The 21151-nt window shown below is 41.5% G+C and overlaps 1 protein-coding gene across 3 annotated transcripts in view; it reads left to right on the top strand.

Annotated features, from left to right (window-relative positions):
- Positions 1-17572: 17572 nt before the first annotated feature.
- The window catches only part of UBR1 (ubiquitin protein ligase E3 component n-recognin 1), a 139907-nt gene continuing 136328 nt past the window's right edge, over positions 17573-21151 (top strand). For 2 of the 3 annotated variants that reach the window (XM_047766565.1, XM_047766566.1), the window contains exon 1: positions 17577-17811. In XM_047766565.1, the coding sequence (XP_047622521.1) occupies positions 17731-17811 (81 nt within the window). In that variant the 5' untranslated portion in view covers positions 17577-17730. Of the gene's footprint in view, positions 17812-21151 lie in introns of all 3 variants that reach the window. The other variant, XR_007133108.1, reaches the window with a different exon arrangement.

The following is a 21151-nucleotide window of genomic DNA, read 5'->3' on the forward strand; positions in this document are numbered from 1 at the left end:
TAAGGATCCAGTGTTGCTATGAGCTGTGGCGTAGGTTCGCATCCTGCATGGCTGTGGTGTAGGTCAGAAGCTATAGCTCTGATTCAACCCCTAGACTGGGAACCTCCATATGCTGCAGGTGCAGCCCTAAAAAGCAAAAAACAAAAACCAAACAAACAAACAAAAAAATAGACATGCTGAATTCCATGAAGTAACCCTAAAATAATTTTTAGGAAAATACATTAACATGATAATAAGTATTTTAGAAAGCTGTACTGTTTAATGTCATTTTATACCCAAACACACACACTCTTGTGCACACACAGAAAAAAGCCTAGAAGTGTATATGCCAAACTATCAATGATTACTTGGGATAGTGAGATTATATGAGCTTATTGGTTATTTGCATTTTCTTCTTTTTGTTTATCCATATTTTCTGAGTTTTTAACAATGACCATGTGAAAAAAAAATTGTTATTGTGTTTGGTTAGCAATTTTTTTCTACAAAGGGCCTGATAGTAAATGTTTCAGGCTTAGTGGACCAGACTGTCTCTATTACAACTATTCAACCCTCTTGTTATAAAAAAGCAGCCAGGGTCGATACATAAATGAATGAGGTGGCAGCTGTTCAGTAAGACTTTACGTATGAACACTGAAACTTGAAGTTTATATATTTTTTTATGTATTATGAAATATTCTTCTTTTGATTTATTTTTCAACCACCTAAAAATGTAAAAACTACTCTTTCCCTGAGGCTGTAAAAAAACAGGCAGCCAGTAGACGAGGGCCCATATTTTGCTATCCTGTGCTCTAGGACAACCATTCTTATTTTGCACAACTCATTTTCCTACATTGATGAATATCTTGGTTTTTTTTTTTAAATGCGTTTGTTTTTCCAAGTTCTTATTACTAATGACTCTTCTCTAGTTGTCTGAACTTCTACCCGACACTTTAAAACCCCTTAAGTACTCTGTCGTTTTTATTTTTCAGAAGCAGCCTCTCCCAGAGCTTTTTGACTTCTTTTAACCTGGCCTGTTTGTTCGCCTCTGGTGCATAGCTGTTGTTTGGGTATCTGCTTTCACTTTGCACCTAGGGATTCCTTTCGTCTTTTATCACTTCTATCTCAATACAGTGTTCCATGTATTGCTCTTATGGAGCTCATCTCCACATTTCAAATTTTAGGGTCCACACATGAAGTTTTATTGGAACACTGTCACCTTTTCTCCAAAGCGCCTAGCACAGTTCATAGCAAATGATGCTCAAAAAAAATTTTGTTTTTAAAGGAAGAACATGCCTGTATAGAATATATAGTTGGTTGGTAAGCTGCAATGACAGGTGCTCAAACCATCATGGGTCCAGAGTGGGTCTTCTTCCCAAAATTTACCCAGATCCTAGACAAATAAGTTTGCTCATGTTTATTTAATGTGTTCATCAAACCACTTGAATCCCAGGATTGACATAGTCTGCTACAAACTAAGTCATTTAACTACTTTTACAGACTTGGTGGAATCATTTACTTCGTCTATTTCCAAACTAGATTTTATTCTCCTGATACACTGAGATATTTCCTGCATGCCTGAACAAAGTCCTTTTTCCTTGAGCCCTCAATCTTATTTCTTCCCAATCGCTTCCATGTCTCCATGCCCAGGCTCCTGTGCAAAAGAGCACATTCCTGGAGTCTTACAGATCTTGATTTACCCCTGACTCAATTTCTTCACAGTTGTATTACCTTTGACAAATCCTTTATTCGTCTAATCCTCTTTCCCCACACCCTGTTCCCCTCCACTATAGCTGAAATGCTGCTGTGTCCCTTCACCAGCAAGGACAGGATTCTCTGATCAGCAGGACCCTTAGGTGAAACCCTTTGATCCAGGGCTGAGACCTAAGGCCCAGGACTCTTTTGCCTCCTAATCTATGTCTGACTCAATCTGAACCAGCAATATGAGTTTCACTTCAGAAGTGATTCCCGGAGTTCCCATCATGGCGCAGCAGCAAACGAATTGGACCAGCAACCGTGAGGTTGCGTGTTTGGTCCCAGACCTCACTCAGTGGATTGGGGATCCGGCGTTGCCATGAGCTGTGGTGTAGGTTGCAGACACCAGCTCAGATCCCTCATTGCTGTGGCTGTGGTGTAGGCTGGCAGCTGCAGCTCCAATTAGACCCTAGCCTGGGAACCTCTATATGCCGCAGGTACAGCCCTGGAAAGGCAAAAGACCAAAAAAAAAAAAAAAAGAGTAATTTCCTAAGTGTGGAAATCCTCATCTCTAAAATGAAGCTAACCCCCACAAACCAAGAAGTGAAAGCCAAACCCAGAAATGAAATCTCTGATACAAAGACCAATTCTTCCAAAACTAGTGCTGATTACTTTATCACATTCTTGGGAATTTCCTGGTTCCAAAACCCTGATTACTTTATCATGTTCTTGGGAATTTCCTGGTTCTAACAGAGGGTTGATCCCTCCACAGCTGTGGGAATGATCTTAGTCCAAGACTAAAGGGATCACTCTCTCCACATCCTGATTTTGACCCTATTGACCTCAATGACCACTGCTTCTCAGCTTATATAAGAACCTCTTTCTTCAAATGGAATCTGCCCTTAAATTGGTCTGCTTTGGTTCACAGATTCCTTGAGAGGACAGATAGCACCCTTTTCCTCAGCTTAGAAACCAGCACTCTTGGGACAAGTAACAGGAATAGAAGCTGAGAAGAAACTGAATCAGAAAATGAGGACAGGGAGTTCCAATTGTGGCTCAGCGGTAACAAACCTGACTAGTAACCATGAGGATGCAGATTCAGTCCCTGGCCTCGCTCAGTGGATTAAAGGATCCAGTGTTGCCATGAGCTGTGGTGTAGGTTGCAAACATGGCTTTGATCTGGCATTGCTGTGGCTGTGGTGTAAGCCAGCAGCCACAGCTCTGATTAGACTGCTAGCATGGGAACTTCCATATGCCATGGATGCGGTCCTAAAAAGACACACATACAAAAAAAGAGAAGAAAAGAAAAAAAGATAATGAGGACAGTGGTACCACTCTGCCATTTTCTTTCTTTGTTTACTTCTTTAAAATTTATATTCCCATTAGTAAGCACAAAACACAGCTTAGTTTTGTACTGTTTTGTTTTTTAAACCAATCATGAGAAAAGCTGTGTTTCTCCCTCTGAAGGTGGGCTGAATTTCCTACCAAACACTTCAAGGCAAATAACCATCAATCAAACCACTAAGCATTCCCCACGTCATAATGTCTTTTCAAATTTGCAGAGGGTATATTGGATTTGTTTCCAAACGTGTTTCATTTTGACATCTGTGTTCCAACCCTGTTACATTCAGGTTGCTGGCATTAAAAATCACATCTGGGGAGTTCCCCTTGTGGCTCAGAGGGTTAAGAACCAGATTAGTATCCATGAGGAAGTGGGTTCAATTCCTGGCCTCATCCAGAGGTTGGGGATCCTGCTTTACCCCAAGCTTCAGTCTAGGTTGCATATGTGGCTCAGATCCAGTGTTGCTGTGTCTGTGGCCAGCAGCGGCAGCTCTGACTCTACCCTTTGTCTGGGAACTTCCTCATGCTGCAGGTGCAGCACTAAAAAAAAAAGAAAGAAAAAGAAATCACTTCTGGAGTTCTCTGGTGGCCTAGCAGTTAAGGATTCCACTTTGTCCCTGCTGTGGGTCAGGTTCAATCATGGGCCTGGGAACTTCTGCATGCCATGGGGGTGCAACCAAACCGCCCCCCCCAAAACCAAAAAATCATGCTCAAGTGCTTTCCAGCATCTACATTTCCAACAAAACAAAGATTAAGCAAAATGAAAAACAGTTCCTAATATTAAAAAGGAAATATTGCTTAGCAAGGAACATGCCAGGCTCAATTGAGACAATCCAGGCACTCTAGTCAATGAACAAGACAAAAGGCTAAGAATAACCACTCTTAAATAACAAGAAGCTGGAATATAATCTTTTTTTTTGTCTTTTGTCTTTTTGTTGTTGTTGTTGTTGTTGTTGCTATTTCTTGGGCCGCTCCCGCGGCATATGGAGGTTCCCAGGCTAGGGGTTGAATCAGAGCTGTAGCCACCGGCCTACGCCAGAGCCACAGCAACGCGGGATCCGAGCCGCGTCTGCAACCTACACCACAGCTCACAGCAACACCGGATCGTTAACCCACTGAGCAAGGGCAGGGACCGAACCCGCAACCTCATGGTTCCTAGTCGGATCGTTAACCACTGCGCCACGACGGGAACTCCTGGAATATAATCTTATTAAAACTGTAAAAATAATTTAACAATTTTTACAAGTAGAAACCTTCAATTCAACCTAGATGCTTAATTTGTACATATATAAACATTACCTTTATATTTATCCAAGTTGTCTACACATAATTTTTTCTTTTCACAATTTTCTGGAGTAAAATTTTTTTTAACACAAAATATATTTATTTTCCCCATAATCTTGAACAAATTCAACTTATTATCCAAGAATTTGGGACCTGGCCATGTTTCTCTTTTAGTCTTGACAGTTTAGTCAAGTCCTGTGGGCTGTGAAGCCATGGGATAACCCTCATTAAAGATGGGGACACATGGGGCACGGAAAAACTCCTCACGGTGGTCAGGAGTTTGAGCCACAAGAGGGACACTAAGCGGCAGTACCCAGTTTGCTCCACCTCCTGGGGGAGCGCTTCCTAGCAAAAGCTTCAGCCCTTCCGGGATGTTATGGAGGCGGAGCATGGTGTTGCGAGTGGAACCAGCCCCCTCTGCCGCTGGCCACTCCCCCTCAAAGCCCCGCCCCAGTCGGTGGTGGGGAGGTTCCCATGGGGACGGTAAACCGCGCCAATTTTCTCCTGTCCCTTCTGTTACCGCTGTTATATCCATGATATGATGATACCCCCTGAGCATTGGATGTCAGAGAGTGAGAAGCCAGTGGTGGTGAGCGGGAGGTGGAGCATTGGGGTCCTAAGGCAGTGCCTGGGGTGGGACTGGTGGGCGCACAAAGAGAGGTGGAGTTCCAAATTAAAGGACCGCCAGGCAAATTCCTAGGCGCAGAAGGCTGTTGGGGTTAAGTACTAATGCTTAGGGATGGAGTTGGGAGGTGAGTAGGGCAGCCCGGAAAGAATCAAGACCAGGTACTTTGGAGGGACTCAGTAGAGACCAAACTTCTATTTTCTCTGTTCAGATGAGTTAGGAGCTCTGGATGAATAATAGCCCTCCCTGCCCATCCCAGGCTTTGCAGGTATGTGAAGAGAGATCTGAGCTCTCCTGTCAGGAATACTGTTAATGGGACTAAGGCATCCAACGTTCAGAGACTGGAAGGAAAGTCTTCACCTACCCTCTTAGGTTCAGTACCTAGGGGTCTTTGTGTTTAACTGAAAAAAGACAAATTAACAGGAGAAAGGAATACAACTTTATTAATATTTTTCACTTGCAGAGCAGTTCACAAAAAAAGAGGTAACTCACAGAAGCGGTTAGACTTGGGAGTTATAAATCTTTCTCGGAGTTCCAGAGTTCCCGCCCGTGGCTCAGTGGTTAAGGAATCTGACTAGGAACCCAGAGGCCTAGGGAATCTCCATATGCCACTCGTGCAGCCCTAGAAAAGACAAAAAAACAAAAAACGGAAAAAGAAAAAAAAAACACCTTTCTTAAAGGGCTTGGGCTTCAAGGGAGATCAATTGCGGGAAAGTAACTAGGAAATATATGGGAGAACTAATGGAAGATAAGGGGGTTTTTTGTTTTGTTTTTGTTTGTTTTTTGTTTTTAGTAAGATTTGTTTATGCAGGCTCATTTTGGTGCTGACTCTGTCTCTGGTGATAAGGCCACTCTCCTCAATCTGATTCAGGAGAGGGAGGGAGGAAATTGTTTTGTTTTGTTTTGTTTTCTTGTCTTTTTTTTTTTTTTGTCTTTGTCTTTTCCAGGGCCAAATTCACGGCATATGGAGATTCCTCTAATCGATGCTGTAGCCGCTGGCCTACGCAGAGCCACAGCAACATGGGATCCGAGCCGTGTCTGCGACCTACACCACAACTCACAGCAATGCCAGATCCTTAACTCACTGATCGAGGCCAGGGATTGAACCCACAACCTCATGGTTCCTAGTCGGATTCATTAACCACTGAGCCACGACAGGAACTCAGAAAATTTATGTCACCTTCACAAAAGAAAATTTATGCTCTGCTTTTGGGCAGATAAGGGCAGAGAGCCCTTCCGATGTCTGTTGATTATGAATTGCCTTTAGCTCAAAATAATCCTTAATCTAAAATGGCCTATTTGGGGATGATCTATCCTGATTCCCTTCAAGGTACTATTTTCTAATATAATTTGTATTTCACTCAAAATTACACACGTATTCAATTTAAGGAAGTGATATTTCAACAACTTTGCATCTAAGAAACAGGTTTTATTCCTATGAAAATGTTGGGTCCCAAGTGCTCCCCATTCATACCTACCAGAGAAGATTTTCGATTTTAGAGCTCACTCTTTTATTATCAACCTCCATATCTCTGTAAACAAGTCTCTGAAATTTTTGGACCTTCAGGATTAAGTGATATCTTACCAACTCCCACTAAGGAACAAACCCTCTTTCACAACCACCATAAGAAATGCCCTCAAGGACTACCTTCATTCATACTTCCGGACCTCATCCTCCCCAAACAGTTGTATCATGATTTAGTTTAAGTCAATATTCAGAGTTGACCTCAGTGTGACCAAGTAATTTCAATTCAGAGAAGAGCTATATCATTTTCTATGACAGGGGTAGACTCAGTTTCTATAAAGGACCAGATAACATATGCTTCAGGCTTTGTGGGCCTTCTGGTCTCTGTAGCAAATACTCAGCTCTGCTGTGGCAGCACGAAGCAGCCAGAGACAAGAGGCAATGTTGCAATAAAACTTTACTTATGGACACTGAATAAAATTATTTAATGGCTGCACACACAGCATATGGAAGTTCCCAGGCCAGGGACAGAATCTGAGCCACAGCTGCAACCTGTGCTGCAGCTGTGGCAATGCCAGATCCTTTAACCCACTGTGCCAGGCTGGGGATCAAACCCAAGCCTCTGCAGACACCAGAGCCACTGTAGTCAGATTCTTAACCTATTGTGCCACAGCAGAAACTCTGACACTGAAACATTAATTTCAAATAACTTTCGCATGCTGCAAAATACTATTGTTCTTTTCCTTTTATGACCATTTAAAAATGTAAGTACAGGGAGTTCCCTGGTGGCCTAGCAGTTAAAGATCTGGCATTGTACTGCTCTGGCTCGGGTCGCTGCTGGGGTGCAGGTTTGATCCCTGGCCTGCGACTTCTGCAGGGTGATACAAACATAAGTATTGAGACAACATTACAGTGCTGGCTACCACTGTAAGCTATTAGCAAATTATTGCCTTAAAATCCCTTCATCTTATCAAATTACTCTGAACATCTATGAACAAAAAAAGGTATCTTTCATTACATGGAGGTGATTATATTCAAAGATAATTTTTTTTTTTTTTTTTTTTTTTGCTTTTTAGGGCCACACTTGAGGCATATGGAGGTTCCCAGGCTAGGGGGCCAATCAGAGCTGCAGCTTCTGGCCTATACCACAGCTACATCAACGCAGGATCCGAGCCACATTTGCGACCTACACCAAAGCTCACGGCAACACCAGATCCTTAACCCACTGAGCTAGGCCAGGGATCGAACCTGCAACGTCATGGTTCCTAGTCGGATTCATTTCTGCTGTGCCACAACGGGAACTGCAGATAAATTATTTTGAACTTCAAAACAAAAAGCTCATAGCTGAAATGCAGTATTTGGGGACCTATTTTTTTCAAACACTACTAGTCCATTCCGGAAAAACCTACAGTGAAAATGGGAAAAAACAAAAAACAAAACTTTGGTATTTCTGCTGTGGTGCAGTGGGTTAAGAAGCCAACTGCAGTGGCTCTGATTGCTGTGGAGGCATGGGTTTGATCCCCAGTCTGATGCAGTGGGTTAAAGGATCTGGCATTGCCATAGTTGCAGCACAGGTCGACACTGTAGCGCAGATTCAATCCCTGGCCTGGGAACTTCGATATGCTACAGGTGCAGCCATAAAAATTAAAAAAAAAAAAGGCAACTAATACAAATACAAAAAAAAAAAGCACCCACAAAACAATCTGGATATAGTTAATAAGATATGGAATGAGACTATTACAAGACAAATTATCTTTAATTTGAAAGCATCTTTGTACCCTCAAATAAAGATTTTCATCTATGTTGGTTTCTTGGTAAACTGGATGCCTAGGAATAGGCTGCGTAATTTAAGTGATATAGCATAAGATAAATTATAATATCTTTGCCTTTATGATTACTATAGGTTCTGGGGTAAAGTAGTTCCTGGGATTGCTAAACTATGTCACTTAATTTTAGTTTTCCTGCCTTTTCATTAGTGTGACAAAAATTACACATACATATTTATGAGAACAGGACCTTAAGTAAATTTACTTGTGTCACATATTTTTTAAGCCTGAAAATAAATAATAAATTAATGTCATATTCCTTTCCCCTTTCTTCCTCATCATGTTAAGAGTTTATCTTCTATATTTCCACTAATTTTCCTTCATCCCCTTCTTTTCACTCTTACCTTCTCATTTCCCCTTCTCCTTATTTTGTCTCTCACCTGAAAGGTCATTAGATTCTCCTATAATCAAACTCCACGTGCCCTTCCACAGAGGTAACAAGTCTTTGCTTTCTTCACATTTTATCTGCATTTCTTTCTTTTTCTTTTTATGGCCACACCTGTGGCATATGAAGGTTCTCTGGCTAAGGGTCGAATCACAGCTGCAGCTGACACCTACTCCAGAGCTTGTGGCAATGCTGGATCCTTAACCCACTGAGCAAGGCCAGGAATCAAACATGCATCCTCATGGAGACTACATCAGGTCCTTAACCTGTTGAGCCACAACAAGAACTCCCTTATTTCTTTCACTCAGTTCTGCTTTTCTTCTTTTTTATTCCCCCAAAGTAACAATAATTGTGTTATAATCATCTTTTTCGTTCTCGACCTTCAGTTATGGCCTTAACAAAACAATAAGGCAGTTTTGTAATTTTAGGTAAAGATGTCACTTTGCTGTACAGTAGAAAATTAACAGAACCCTGTAAACAAGCTATAATGGAAAAAAAAATTTAAAAAGCAAAACAAACAAACAAACAAAAAATCCCACAGAGTTCCCTTCGTGGCTCAGTGGTTAACGAACACAACTAGGAACAATGAGGATGTGGGTTGGATCTCTGGCCTTGCTCAGTGGGTTAAGGATCCAGCGTTGCTGTGAGACCTGGCTCAGATCTGGCATTGCTGTGGCTGTGGTGTAGGCCGGCAGCTGTAGCTCCAATTCGACTCCTAGCCTGGGAACTTCCACATGTCGTGGGTGCGACCCTAAAAAAAAATTTAATTAAAATCAATTTTAAAAAATTTTTAAAAAAGATAGCACATCCATTTAAATCCCACACAGCCTTTTTTTGGGTCCCCTGGTTTTTTATATCCACATGATTAAATCAGCCTAGATAGGGTCTAGGGGTCACTGTCCTTTCTTTTATTACTTTATTCATAGAGTTATTTTCCCACTACTATTGCCCTCCCTTTGTTGTTATCTCTTCTCCAGGAGTACCCCTTGGTTTCACGCTGAAACCATACTTTTCAGGCAATGTAGTGTTCTAAGAACCTCTGACAAATGTGGGTTGAAGCCAGCTCAGTCACTTATTAGCTGTATGACTGGGCAAACCTTGTAAACTTTTTGGCCTATTGTTATCTCTAAACTGAGGACTATAGTCCTCATTGCTTCACAAGATGGGAGTAAATGATATAATACTTTTAGGGTTAATGGATTTTCTCATGGGTTCACTGCCTAAGCCCTTTCAGTTATCAATGTGAAAGTATAAAGGCCTACCCACCCTGGCCCCTACTCTCGAAGTTAGTCCAGTTTCAGAAATCCCCAGGGAGTTGATTGAGGTCATCATTCAGATTGCATTGCAGCTCAGCTTCTCCCTCAGATCAAACATGTTTCTTTCCTATCCTCTCCCCTTCCTGCAGGTGATGATTCCAAGAAATCTCCCTAATGTGCCTGTTTGCTAATCTTTGCTTCAGAGTCATTTTCCTTTTGAAAACCGACCTCTAACACCATGTACAATTCCATAGAAATGGGCTTCAGGCATTTGTTAAATTAGCTCTAGTGGAAGGTAATCTGATAAGAAGTTATCTCCTCAAATATAACTTGCATTTTATTAAGATCTCAGGCTGAAAACTCTTAAGATCCCTAGGAAGAAGCCTCTAATAATTAACTTGGATTTGGAAATTATTGTGGGACCAATGTATATTTTGTGAGCTGATTTTTTAAACACTTTATTAAGAACAATTTATAAGTTTCAATTACAATGATTTATATCAGTGTTGTATTTTAGTCTTTTCTGAGTTTTTTCTGGAAGTATTGAACATCCATGATATGGCAGGCAGCCACTGTATGCTATGAATACAAAGCTGAGACAGATTTCCTGCTCTCAAGCTCATAGTCTAGCAGGGTCAACAGGCATTTAAATAACTCTGTTACATAAGTGCTGGGCCAGAGCCATTTAAAGCAATGAAACCTTAGAGGGAGAAATTCTGCCTGTTGGAGAATGGAAGAATCAGAAAACTTCTCAGAGGGAGTCATGTATAAGCTGATCCCTTAAAGAATAGGTAGAAATCCCTTCATAGAAAGAGTTGTGGTTAAGGAGGTGAACACTCTAGGCCCAGGGACTAACCTATGCAAAAGTACAGAAGAATGAGACTTATGGTGTGTGGAAAACAGTGTGGACAGTTTAAGATGAGGGGTGGCAAGGGAGATAAGACTAGCAAAAATCATTTCAAGCCAGGTTGAGAGGGGCTTTGAATGCCATGATTAAGAGTTAAATTTTATGCTATAGAGTGGTCATCTAATATATTTAGCTAAGTAAGTCACATGTCCAGATTCATATCTAAGAATAATTCTGGCAGGGAGTTCCCATTGTGGCTCAGTGGGTTAGGTACCCAACCATATCTACAAGGATGCAGATTTGATCCCTGGCCTCACTCAGTGGGTTAGTGGGTTAAGAGTCCGGCGTTGCCGCAAGCTGTGGTGTAGGTTGCATATGTGGCTCAGATATGGCATTGCTATGGCTGTGGTATGGGCCAGTAGCTGCGGCTTTGATTCAACCCTTAGCCTGGGAACTTCCATATGCTGCAGGTGCGGCCCTATAAAGAAAATTAAAAAAAAAAAAGAGAGAGAGAATAAGTCTGGCAGAGAACAGACGATTATATGAATAAAAGTGGAAATGGAGACCAACTAGGAAGGTTGCTCTTCCCTAATTTTGAGGAATATCAAGGGTTTCTTCCCCACAGGAGGAATCATATAAGCACTACTATCATTCCAAGTAAGAAAATATCCCAGAGAATGAGGTTAAAATGAAATCACTCAGGGTTTCTCAACTCTGATTGCTCATTAGGATCACTTGGGAGAGGTCTAAAATTAAAAAAAATCAACACTTGGGTCCCACCCCTTTCTAATTAAGTCAGACTCAGTAGAGTGAGACCTGGTACTGGAAGTTTTAAAAAGTTCCCAGGTGATCCTTATGTGTAACCAGGCTTATAAACCTCCAGCAAAACCCATGAGTCTAAGGAAACATAATTCAGAGCATGGTTGATACAACTGACTGTATCATCCTGGGGCATCCAGCAAGTATTAGTTGTTGATAATATTTCAAATGTAAAATGGCTCCTGAAAAATGACCTTGTAGCTTATTTACTCACAAAATTTACTGTGAACCAATGTTAATTTCAAAAAGAAGTATGTCTTTGCATAAGAATAAAAAAATTCATAATCCCAAAGTAGGCCAAGCCACGCCTTGGTCTAGATCCGAAGAGGGCAATAATAATTTATAAGTCTATATTTTATTTAGTTCATGCCCTATAAAATGTCTAATATAAACATACTAGGATATTAAATGTGTGCCAGATACTTGATGAACATTTTTGTTTATTTAATAATAGACATAGTATAACATAGAAAATGCTAAAAGAGAATTGTTTTTTTTAATAGGAGGTAGGAGAGTGAGGTGGTTATATGGACAAACTTTAAAGCCAGTCAGACCTAGATTTTGAATCGAGGTATTGTTACTTAGCAATTGCAGGTTTGAAAAAGCAACCTCACTCGCTGAAGCTATAATTTCCTTGATCGTACAATGGTCATAATAAAAGCTACATCACAGGATTGTTTTCAGAGTTATGCTTTAAAATGCATCTAAAATTTTTAACATAGTATTGACATCTCTATGTATATGTCTTGGTTTCTGCACTTAAAGAACTAACAAATTAGAGCTATGTAGCTACTACTTCCTCCAAGAGGAGAGAAAGATTCCAACACAACTGGCTAGATCAGGGAAGATTTTTTGGGGTGTGGGGATGGGCCTGTGGCAGTTCCCAGACTAGGGATTAAACCTCTGTCACAGCAGTGACAATGCTGGATCTTTAACCACTAGGCCACCAGGGAACTCCTTAAGGAGGCATTCTGAGCTGGGTAGATTGGGAATAATCTATCTATCTAGTATTTTAAAAGAGAGGTAGATTAAGAAAACATTTTTTAAAAGTATTAAATATTTAATGTAAGAAAAACTAGAAAATATATAAAGTAGAAAATAAAACTGGCAGTTCCTGTTGTGGTGCAGCAGAAACGAATACAAATAGGAACCATGAGGTTGAGGGTTCAATCCTGGCCTTGTTCAGTGGGTTAAGGATCTGGCGTTGCCGTGAGCTGTGGCTTAAGTCGCAGACACGGTTCAGATCCCGTGTTGCTGTGGCTGTGGTGTAGGCTGGCAGCTATAGCTCCGATTCGACCCCTAGCCTGGAAACCTCCATATGCCTTGGATTTTTGCCGCCTTCTTTTTTTTTTTTGTCTTTTTGCCTTTTTCTAGGGCTGCACCCTCGGCATATGGAGGTTCCCATGTTGGTATTTGTAATTACTGTTGCAAAAGCAATGGTGGGTGAAAATGCTAACCTCGCTCGGCACAAAATAAGGCAGTAGCACCAAAATCAACTAATCCAAACTCCCCAGCAATTTCTTCACCACCATGCTCTTGCGGTTTAAAAAAAAAAAAAAAGGAAGAAGAAGAGGAGTTGCCTTTATGGCGCAGCAGAAACAACTCTGACTAGGAATCATGAGGTTGAGGGTTTGATCCCTGGCCTTGCTCAGTGGCCTGGCGTTGCAGTGAACTGTGGTGTAGGTTGCAGTCGAGGCTCAGATTCTGTGTTGCTGTGGCGTAGCTCTGATTTGACCCCTAGCCTGGGAACCTTAACAGTGCTCTTAATGAAACAGCAAAAAATATTAATTTTGCTAGGTCTCAACCTTTGAGTCTTTTATTAAATATTCAGTGTGATAACATGGGAAGCACACATACAGCTTTACTGCTGTATACAAAAGTGTGGTGTTTGACTTGAGAAGCATTTCCGTGAGTTGCTAGCCAAACGTTATGGAACATCCTATTTACTTAAAACAAGTGACAGATATCCTAGGATTATTCGGACAGGTTTTTGGCAGGCATTTTCTCAAATTTGAACAAGGAAGCCTTTCTATTCAAGGAAAACAACACTTTCTGTCTACAATAAAATTCAGACTTTTAGGTGAACATTTTGTGGAGGACTTATGTCTGCCACAGTGAGTCCCAAGAATATGGTGGGATATTAAAATGTGTGTGTGGGGGATATTGTATATGAAAAGTACTGACATTTGGAAGATCTGTATAACTCCACATACCAATATTTCCAGATGACAAAGGCAGGATGTTTTCAAATCCAGCATGAGTAAAAGACCTGTTTAACTGCTAAATAGACCAACAGAATGTAATGTTCCACTATCAACCCAGTTCTGGTGTAGCTTCAAAGAATATCCACAATTATCTGAAAACTCTATTAAAATACTCCTCCCTTTTCCAACTATGTATCTGTGTGAGGCCAGAGTTTCTTTCTTTTTTTTATTTATTTTTTTTCCCACTGTACAGCAAGGGGGTCAGGTTATCCTTACATGTATACATTACAATTACATTTTTCCCCCAGCCTTTCTTCTGTTGCAACATGAGTATCTAGACAAAGTTCTCAATGCTATTCAGCAGGATCTCCTTGTAAATCTATTCTAAGTTGTGTCTGATACAGAGTTTCTTAATGTACCTGAACCAAAGCAACATATCACAATAGATTGAATGCAGAAACAGATATGAGAACCCAGCTCTCTTTTGTTAAAGAGATTTACAAAAATGTAAAACACTACCATGCTTTTCAATAATATTTTATGTTTTGGAAAGCTATTTCTCAAGCTATTTTTCATTCACAACTGTTATTTATGTTAACATGTATTGGGTTGGTAATTGTTTAGACAAATTGGTATTTTAAACTTTTCCTCAATTTTAGTTTCTAACACAGTAAATATAAGCAGATATAACCTACATAAACAGAAGATCTTTAAGGTCCCCAATTTTTAAGAGTATAAAAGGATCTTGAGGTTAAAATTTGAGAGCCACTGTTGTAGCAGCATTCTTATTGACTTGGGAAGATATTGACTATACATATATTGTTTGGTGGAAAAAGCGAGTTACTAAAACAGTATGATTCTATTTTGGAAGACAAATACACCTAGGTATTTAATGAAGAATATTAATCACCAAAATATTACTTTTAGATATCCCTGGATTTTAGAATTGTGGAAAGTTTTATTTTCTTTTTTCTTTTGGCTTTTTGCTTTTTAGGCCACATCTATGGTATATGGAGCTTCCTAGGCTAGGGGTCTAATTGGAGCTGCAGCTGCCAGCCTACGCCACAGACACAGCAATGCCAGATCTGTGCTATGTCTACACCAGGGCCACAGCAACTCAGGATCCGAACTGCATCTGCAACCTACACCACAGTTCACTGCAACGCCAGGCCCTTAACCCACTGAGCAAGGCCACGGATCAAACCCTCAACCTCATGATTCCTAGTCAGAGTTGTTTCTGCTGCGCCATAAAGGCAACTCCTCTTCTTTTTTTTTAAACCGCAAGAGCATGGTGGTGAAGAAATTGCTGGGGAGTTTGGATTAGTTGATTTTGGTGCTACTGCCTTATTTTGTGCCGAGCGAGGTTAGCATTTTCACCCACCATTGCTTTTGCAACAGTAATTACAAATACCAACATGGTTTAAAAAAAAAAAAAAAAAAAGAATAGGAGTTCCCGTCGTGGCGCAGTGGTTAATGAATCTGACTAGGAACCATGAGGTTGCGGGTTCGGTCCCTGCCCTTGCTCAGTGGGTTAAGGATCCTGCGTTGCCACGAGCTGTGGTGTAGGTCGCAGATGCGGCTTGGATCCCGCGTTGCTGTGGCTCTGGCGTCGGCTGGCAGCTACAGCTCCGATTCGACCCCTAGCCTGGGAACCTCCATATGCCATGGGAGCGGCCCAAGAAATGGCAAAAAGACAAAAAAAAAAAAGGCACATAACGTCCTCACAATTACCATAAAATCTTTTTACCTCACAAACTTTCTGAATCTTTGGAACTCTCAGCGGGTCTGTGGATCACACTTTAAGAACCAATGTTCTATAATATTTTTAATGCATGCAGAGCATTGCATTGTATGTGTGACTATAGTTTGGCCAGTGTCCTTATTGAGGGCATTTGAGTTGTTTCTAATTTTTCTTCATTGCCAGCAATGATATAGTTAAAACTTCACTTGCATCCTGACTTACTCCTCTAGGATACAGTCTTAAAAATGGTTTTGCTAGGCCAAAGGGTATGAATTAAAAAAAAAAAAAAAAAGAATTCCTGATGTGGCATAGTGGGTTAAGAATCCCACTGCAGCAGCCAGGGCCACTAACGACCTACCCACCAATTAGATCCCCAGCTTTGCAAAGTGGGTTAAGGAACTTGGCACTGCAGCTACCACTAGAGTTTGATCCTAGCCAGGGAACTTGTATCTGGGTAGGTGCTGCTGTGTTTGTTTTTTTTTAAAGGTCTTAAATATTGCTACAGGTTTACCAACTTACACTTGCATTTTAGGTAACAATGTATGAGTATAGTTTCGATTTAACAATGGTGATTATCTTTAAGAAAAAAATTACCAAATTTACAAGCAATAAGTGGAATCCATTTTTGCTGAATTTGCTTACTAGTTAGGTTTTTTTCGCATATTGTAAAAATTTATGAGTATTTATGTATTTTGTCCATTTTTTTTTATTGGAATAGTCTTCTTTGGTCTATCATGAATGTTGTGGAAACTTTTTCCCAGTTTTTACTTTTTCATTTTTTTGGGGCGATGCTCACGGCTTGCTTAGTTCCCGAGTCAGGGATGACTCCAGCCACAGTAACCGGAAACACAGCGGTGACGCTGGATCCTTAACCTGCTGAGCCACGTGGGAACTCCTTTGGTTTACTTTTTAAGTTTGTGAAGTGTGTCTATATATTTTTTCCTGTCATAATTTAAAAAGCCTTCTTCATCCCAATACTATACAGATATATTTACTTATATCTTTGTTTTTTTAAGCAGTTGATGCCTCACTTTTTTTTTTTTTTTTTTTGCTATTTCTTTTGCCGCTCCCACGACATATGGAGGTTCCCAGGATAGGGGTCGATAGGAGCTGTAGCCACTGGCCTACGCCAGAGCCACAGCAACTTGGGATCCAAGCCGTGTCTTCGACCTACACCACAGCTCAAGGCAACGCCGGATCGTTAATCCACTGAGCAAGGGCAGGGATCAAACCCACAACCTCATGGTTCCTAGTCAGATTCGTTAACCACTGCGCCACACGGGAACTCCTAATGCCTCAATTCATTACGAATTATTTTTATATACTATAAAGACCTGACAATCTTTTCCCAAATAGTTAACTACTATTTCTTCTCTCCGGAGTGTTGAGAACTGTATTATATATAGTTTTACTTTCGTAAAAAAATACATTTAAATATTACTTCTTTCGTAAACAATTTAAAACGATACAGATGAAGCTAAAGTAGGTCTTGACCACCTCCCTCCTCTCTCATTCCTCACAGGTATTACTAGTTTGTCCTCTTCCTTTCAGACTCTTTTACATTTAAAATGTAGGTAATTGCCAAACTAGTTTGTAGCAATTGACCGCTTTTTTCTTCCCGCTTAATTTATCTTTACACATAGATCTGTTTTTCCCCCTCTTAAAGAACTGAATGATGTTCCACAATGCGGATGTACCACGTTTATTTCGTCTTTACTGATGAATGACTAGGTTTCCAATTTTTCGTTACTTCTTCACCACCTCTCCCAAGAGCTGCTAGGGCCAAAGTTTTCTTGTGCGTACTTGCAAGAGCCCACCGGCTACATTCCCAGAGCCAGCTTATCTTTGAGTTATTTTTTCATTTTGTGGGCTCTGGGTAATCCATGCAGGTACGTCAGGAGACCAGAACAACAACTCGACCAGAAAGCGAGCCAGAGCAGTTTCTCGTTTAGCCCCGACAGTTTTCTTCCTTTCATAACGGACGCTGACTTTGCTTTTTTACCTCGCAGAAGTAACCGAAACCAGATATACAACCTCTCAGCCACTGATCACTGTGACTAAGAAATTGCTGGAAGAAAAGAGTACTGCCCCACCGGCCGTGACGCCTCCTTCCGGGAAGCCGACCGGAAGCCGCTCTACGATTCTGCGTCAAACCCGACTTCAGGGGCCGTCGTAAAAGTGTCGCCCCTCGTCTCTGGGACCGGCCACAGGTTTCCGCTTGCCTCCGGCCGGGGGTCTGCAACTGCGGTCGTCCGTTTCCCTCAAAATGGCGGAGGAGGAGGCTGGGGGCGCAGAGAGGATGGAAGTAAGCACGGAGTTGCCCCAGACCCCTCAACGGCTGGCGTCTGTAAGTCCCCGTAGGCTAGTTCCTTTTGTCCCCCCCCCCCCCCCCGCCCCCAAGTCCCTTCCTACCGTGCTTAGGAGGATGTGGGGCTTCACCCCTTATGGCGGCTCTGGGGAGGGGGAGTCGTATGTTTTGATCTGGAAGGAAGCCACGGAATAAATAGTCATCACCCAGATTCCTGTAGGCCAAGTCTACAGACTGTAATGACTTTGTCATTTATTAGTCGTGACGAATTCAAGCATGTCTCTATCCTGAAGCAGAAAAAACTGGTGATATTATTAGATGGTCTGGTGTGGGGGTTTGGAGAAAGAACCATTTTTCGATAGACGCAGTATTAACCCCTTTTGACGGAAGGAGTCCAGCATGCAGCACCTAGTGTTGTATTGCCTTGCTGACTGGGTGGGGCCTGATAGGCCACTGCCAACTGTCAACTTGACAAGATCCTGGGTGCAGGAGTTGTAGTCTTTGCTGTAGTAGTCTTGAGAACTCAGGCCTAATTCTCAGGGGAGAAACTCGTCATCTGCCCTTGCTTTCTAAAGATGAAGAGACTTTCAAACATTTCAAGTCAGAATGATACCAATAATACTGGAATCTATACTTTGCCCTTGTATTTTGAAAAAAATGGGAAGAGAGATAGTAATTTGAATCTAGTCTGACTACAGGGAGAAAGCTGACTGAGGAGGATAAGAGGTGGGAGAAAAACAGGATATTCTGGATGTCCCCAGGCACCTAATAGGGAGTTATATAGGTAATATTCAAATATTGGTCTCTGCATGATGTGAACGGTTTTATCAATTTGTCTTTATTGCTGCATACAGAAAAGTGTGGGATATACACCTCTTTCCGAAATTTCTTTGTAGTTTTAATAAAAGCATTATTGAAGTATTTCATCCCTTCAGACCCTTGAGCATTGTTTTATCCAGAAATAAAAGGCCATCTCATGCTCAGGCTGGAGAGACTGTCTGGGGGATACAAATAGGTAGGGAAGGAGTTCGGCCACCAAATAGAGGAGTGCTTGTAATCATCCTCTACCCCAAGTTGCAGTTCAGCTTCACTTCACTGTATTGAAGGAGGACGCATCTGTTTGAGATAGTAAGAAGTGAGAAGAAAGCAATACATTAGAAGCAGCTGAAGCATCCAGTCTTAAGGTAAAGCTGTGCTTTTTTATGTCTGAAGGAGTGGAGAAACTGTGCTGTGGTTAGAAGTGTTATTGTAATTTTGTAGTGCTAAAGATGACTGGTGTTCATTTAAAGCTTTGATATATTAATTTCTCCCAGTTGGTACAGTAAAACTTTATCAGGCTGGACTTTACTTACTTGGAATTGGAAATAATGGTACAGGAATCCAGCTAGAATTTTGTTGCAAACTCTTCAAGATACATTAGATTTCTTTGGACAAGGCTTTGCGTTTTGCAAGATACTAGATAACAAAAGAAGTGTAATAGCCTCAGGCAGTTCCCCCCCTAGTGAACAGATAAGGTAAATGCTCAAATTTTAATACAAAATCGGGTGATGTAAATGAATGAAGACCTGTGACTGTCAAGCCTCCTGATCACTTTTTTCTTGGATCTCTATTTAATTTAGGACCCCAGACATCTCCCTGCTTTTCTTTTCTTTTCTTTTCTTTTTTTCTTTTTTGGTCACCCCCACAGCATATGGAAGTTCCCAGGCCAGGGATTGAACCCTGGCTGCAGTTACGACCTATACCACAGCTGCAGCAATACTAGATCCTTAACCAGTGCACCTGTGTTGCCACAGAAACAAGCTGGTCATTCCCACTGTACCACAGTGGGAACTCCTTTCCTATTATTTTTTTTTAAATTTATTTTATTTTTATTTTTTTTAGGGCCACCCATATGGAAGTTCCCAGGCTAGGGGTCCAATCAGAGCTGCAGCCACTGGCCCACAGCAACACAGGATCCAAGCCGCATCTGTGACCTTCATCACAGCTCATGGCAACACCAGATCCTTAACCCACTGAGCTAGGCCAGGGATCAAACCTGTGTCCTCATGTATGCTAGTCGGGTTGGTTAACCACTGAGCCACAACGGGAACTCCTCCTTTCCTGTTCTTTTTAAAAGTATCATCTTCAGCTTTATCCTGGCGGTGGAGTAAGGTATTGGCTTTGCAGTTTATCTTTTCTTTTCCATTAAGCAAAACAAGCTCAGAGATTCTTTAACATTTGAATGACTTTTTTGGGGGAGGGTGGGCGCACCCACGGCATATGAAGGTTCCCAGGCTAGGAGTCTAATCGGAGTTGAAGCTACTGGCCTACGCCACAGGCACAGCAGTGTGGGATCTGAGCTGTGTCTGTGACCTACACCACTGCTCACCCCAATGCCAGATCCTTAACCCACTGAGCAAGGCTGGGGATCAAACCTGTGTCCTCACGGATGCTAGTCGGACTCACTAACCACTGAGCCACAACGGGAACTCCACAATTGAATGATTTTGAATCACCATTGGGAGGCAGAGAAAACAAAAATGGTAAATATTGGTAAGTTACAGAGATTTAAGAAATTTCACCAGTTCCTTTAGAGTCTTGTCCCTGGTTATTATAGTTTCTGTCATCCTTAAATCAGACTTTGTTCTTAGACCCTGGATCATTTTTTCTGTCATATTGCTATCGGTAGGCATGAAGTCTCAAATTCCTGACATCACCTAACATGCAATATAGAGTGACATGATAGGTATGGATTATTCGACATTTATTAGAAGAACCATTGCTTAAGACTCATTACGGGAATTGATTCTGTATGTCTGGGGCAGGGTCTGAGGATGTGCATTTTTACAAGCATGCCCTGGGGAAAGAAGTCCTGGTCTATGGGCCATGTTTAAAGTAGGGCTTAGCCAGAGACATTTGCAAGTTCTTTGTATAAAGTTGATGGATGAGGTTATGGGATAGATAAGATCTTTGAGGAGCAAAGTGTGTGTGTGGGGGGGGGGGGTGTGTGTGCGCGCACGCACATGCATGTGCATACAGAGAGAGGGACGAAGAGTTGGAGAAGGAGGGGGGCAGATAGTAATGATTGAATTTCAAGGATAGACAATGGAGGAAGAAGCAAGGAAGGACCCAGAAAGAGAGCAGCCAAGCAGGTAGGAGATGAGAGTCATGTAGTGTGGTTTCTAGGGGAGGAGGCTTATTGGATCCAGAAAGTGAAGACTGAGAAAAATTGGGAACTCGTAGTATGTGGATTCGTCTCAGAGAACTTTGGCGTTCTGTCTTCCCTAACTGGATTCTTTTTATTAAATTCATCTCAAAAGACCTCCTGGTATGGTACTAAACTCTTCTCCTCCCTGTCTACACTCCCTGCCCATGTGATTTCATCCAATTCTGTGCTTTA

Source organism: Phacochoerus africanus, chromosome 2 (assembly GCF_016906955.1).
Source record: "Phacochoerus africanus isolate WHEZ1 chromosome 2, ROS_Pafr_v1, whole genome shotgun sequence".
Lineage (NCBI taxonomy): Eukaryota > Metazoa > Chordata > Mammalia > Artiodactyla > Suidae > Phacochoerus > Phacochoerus africanus.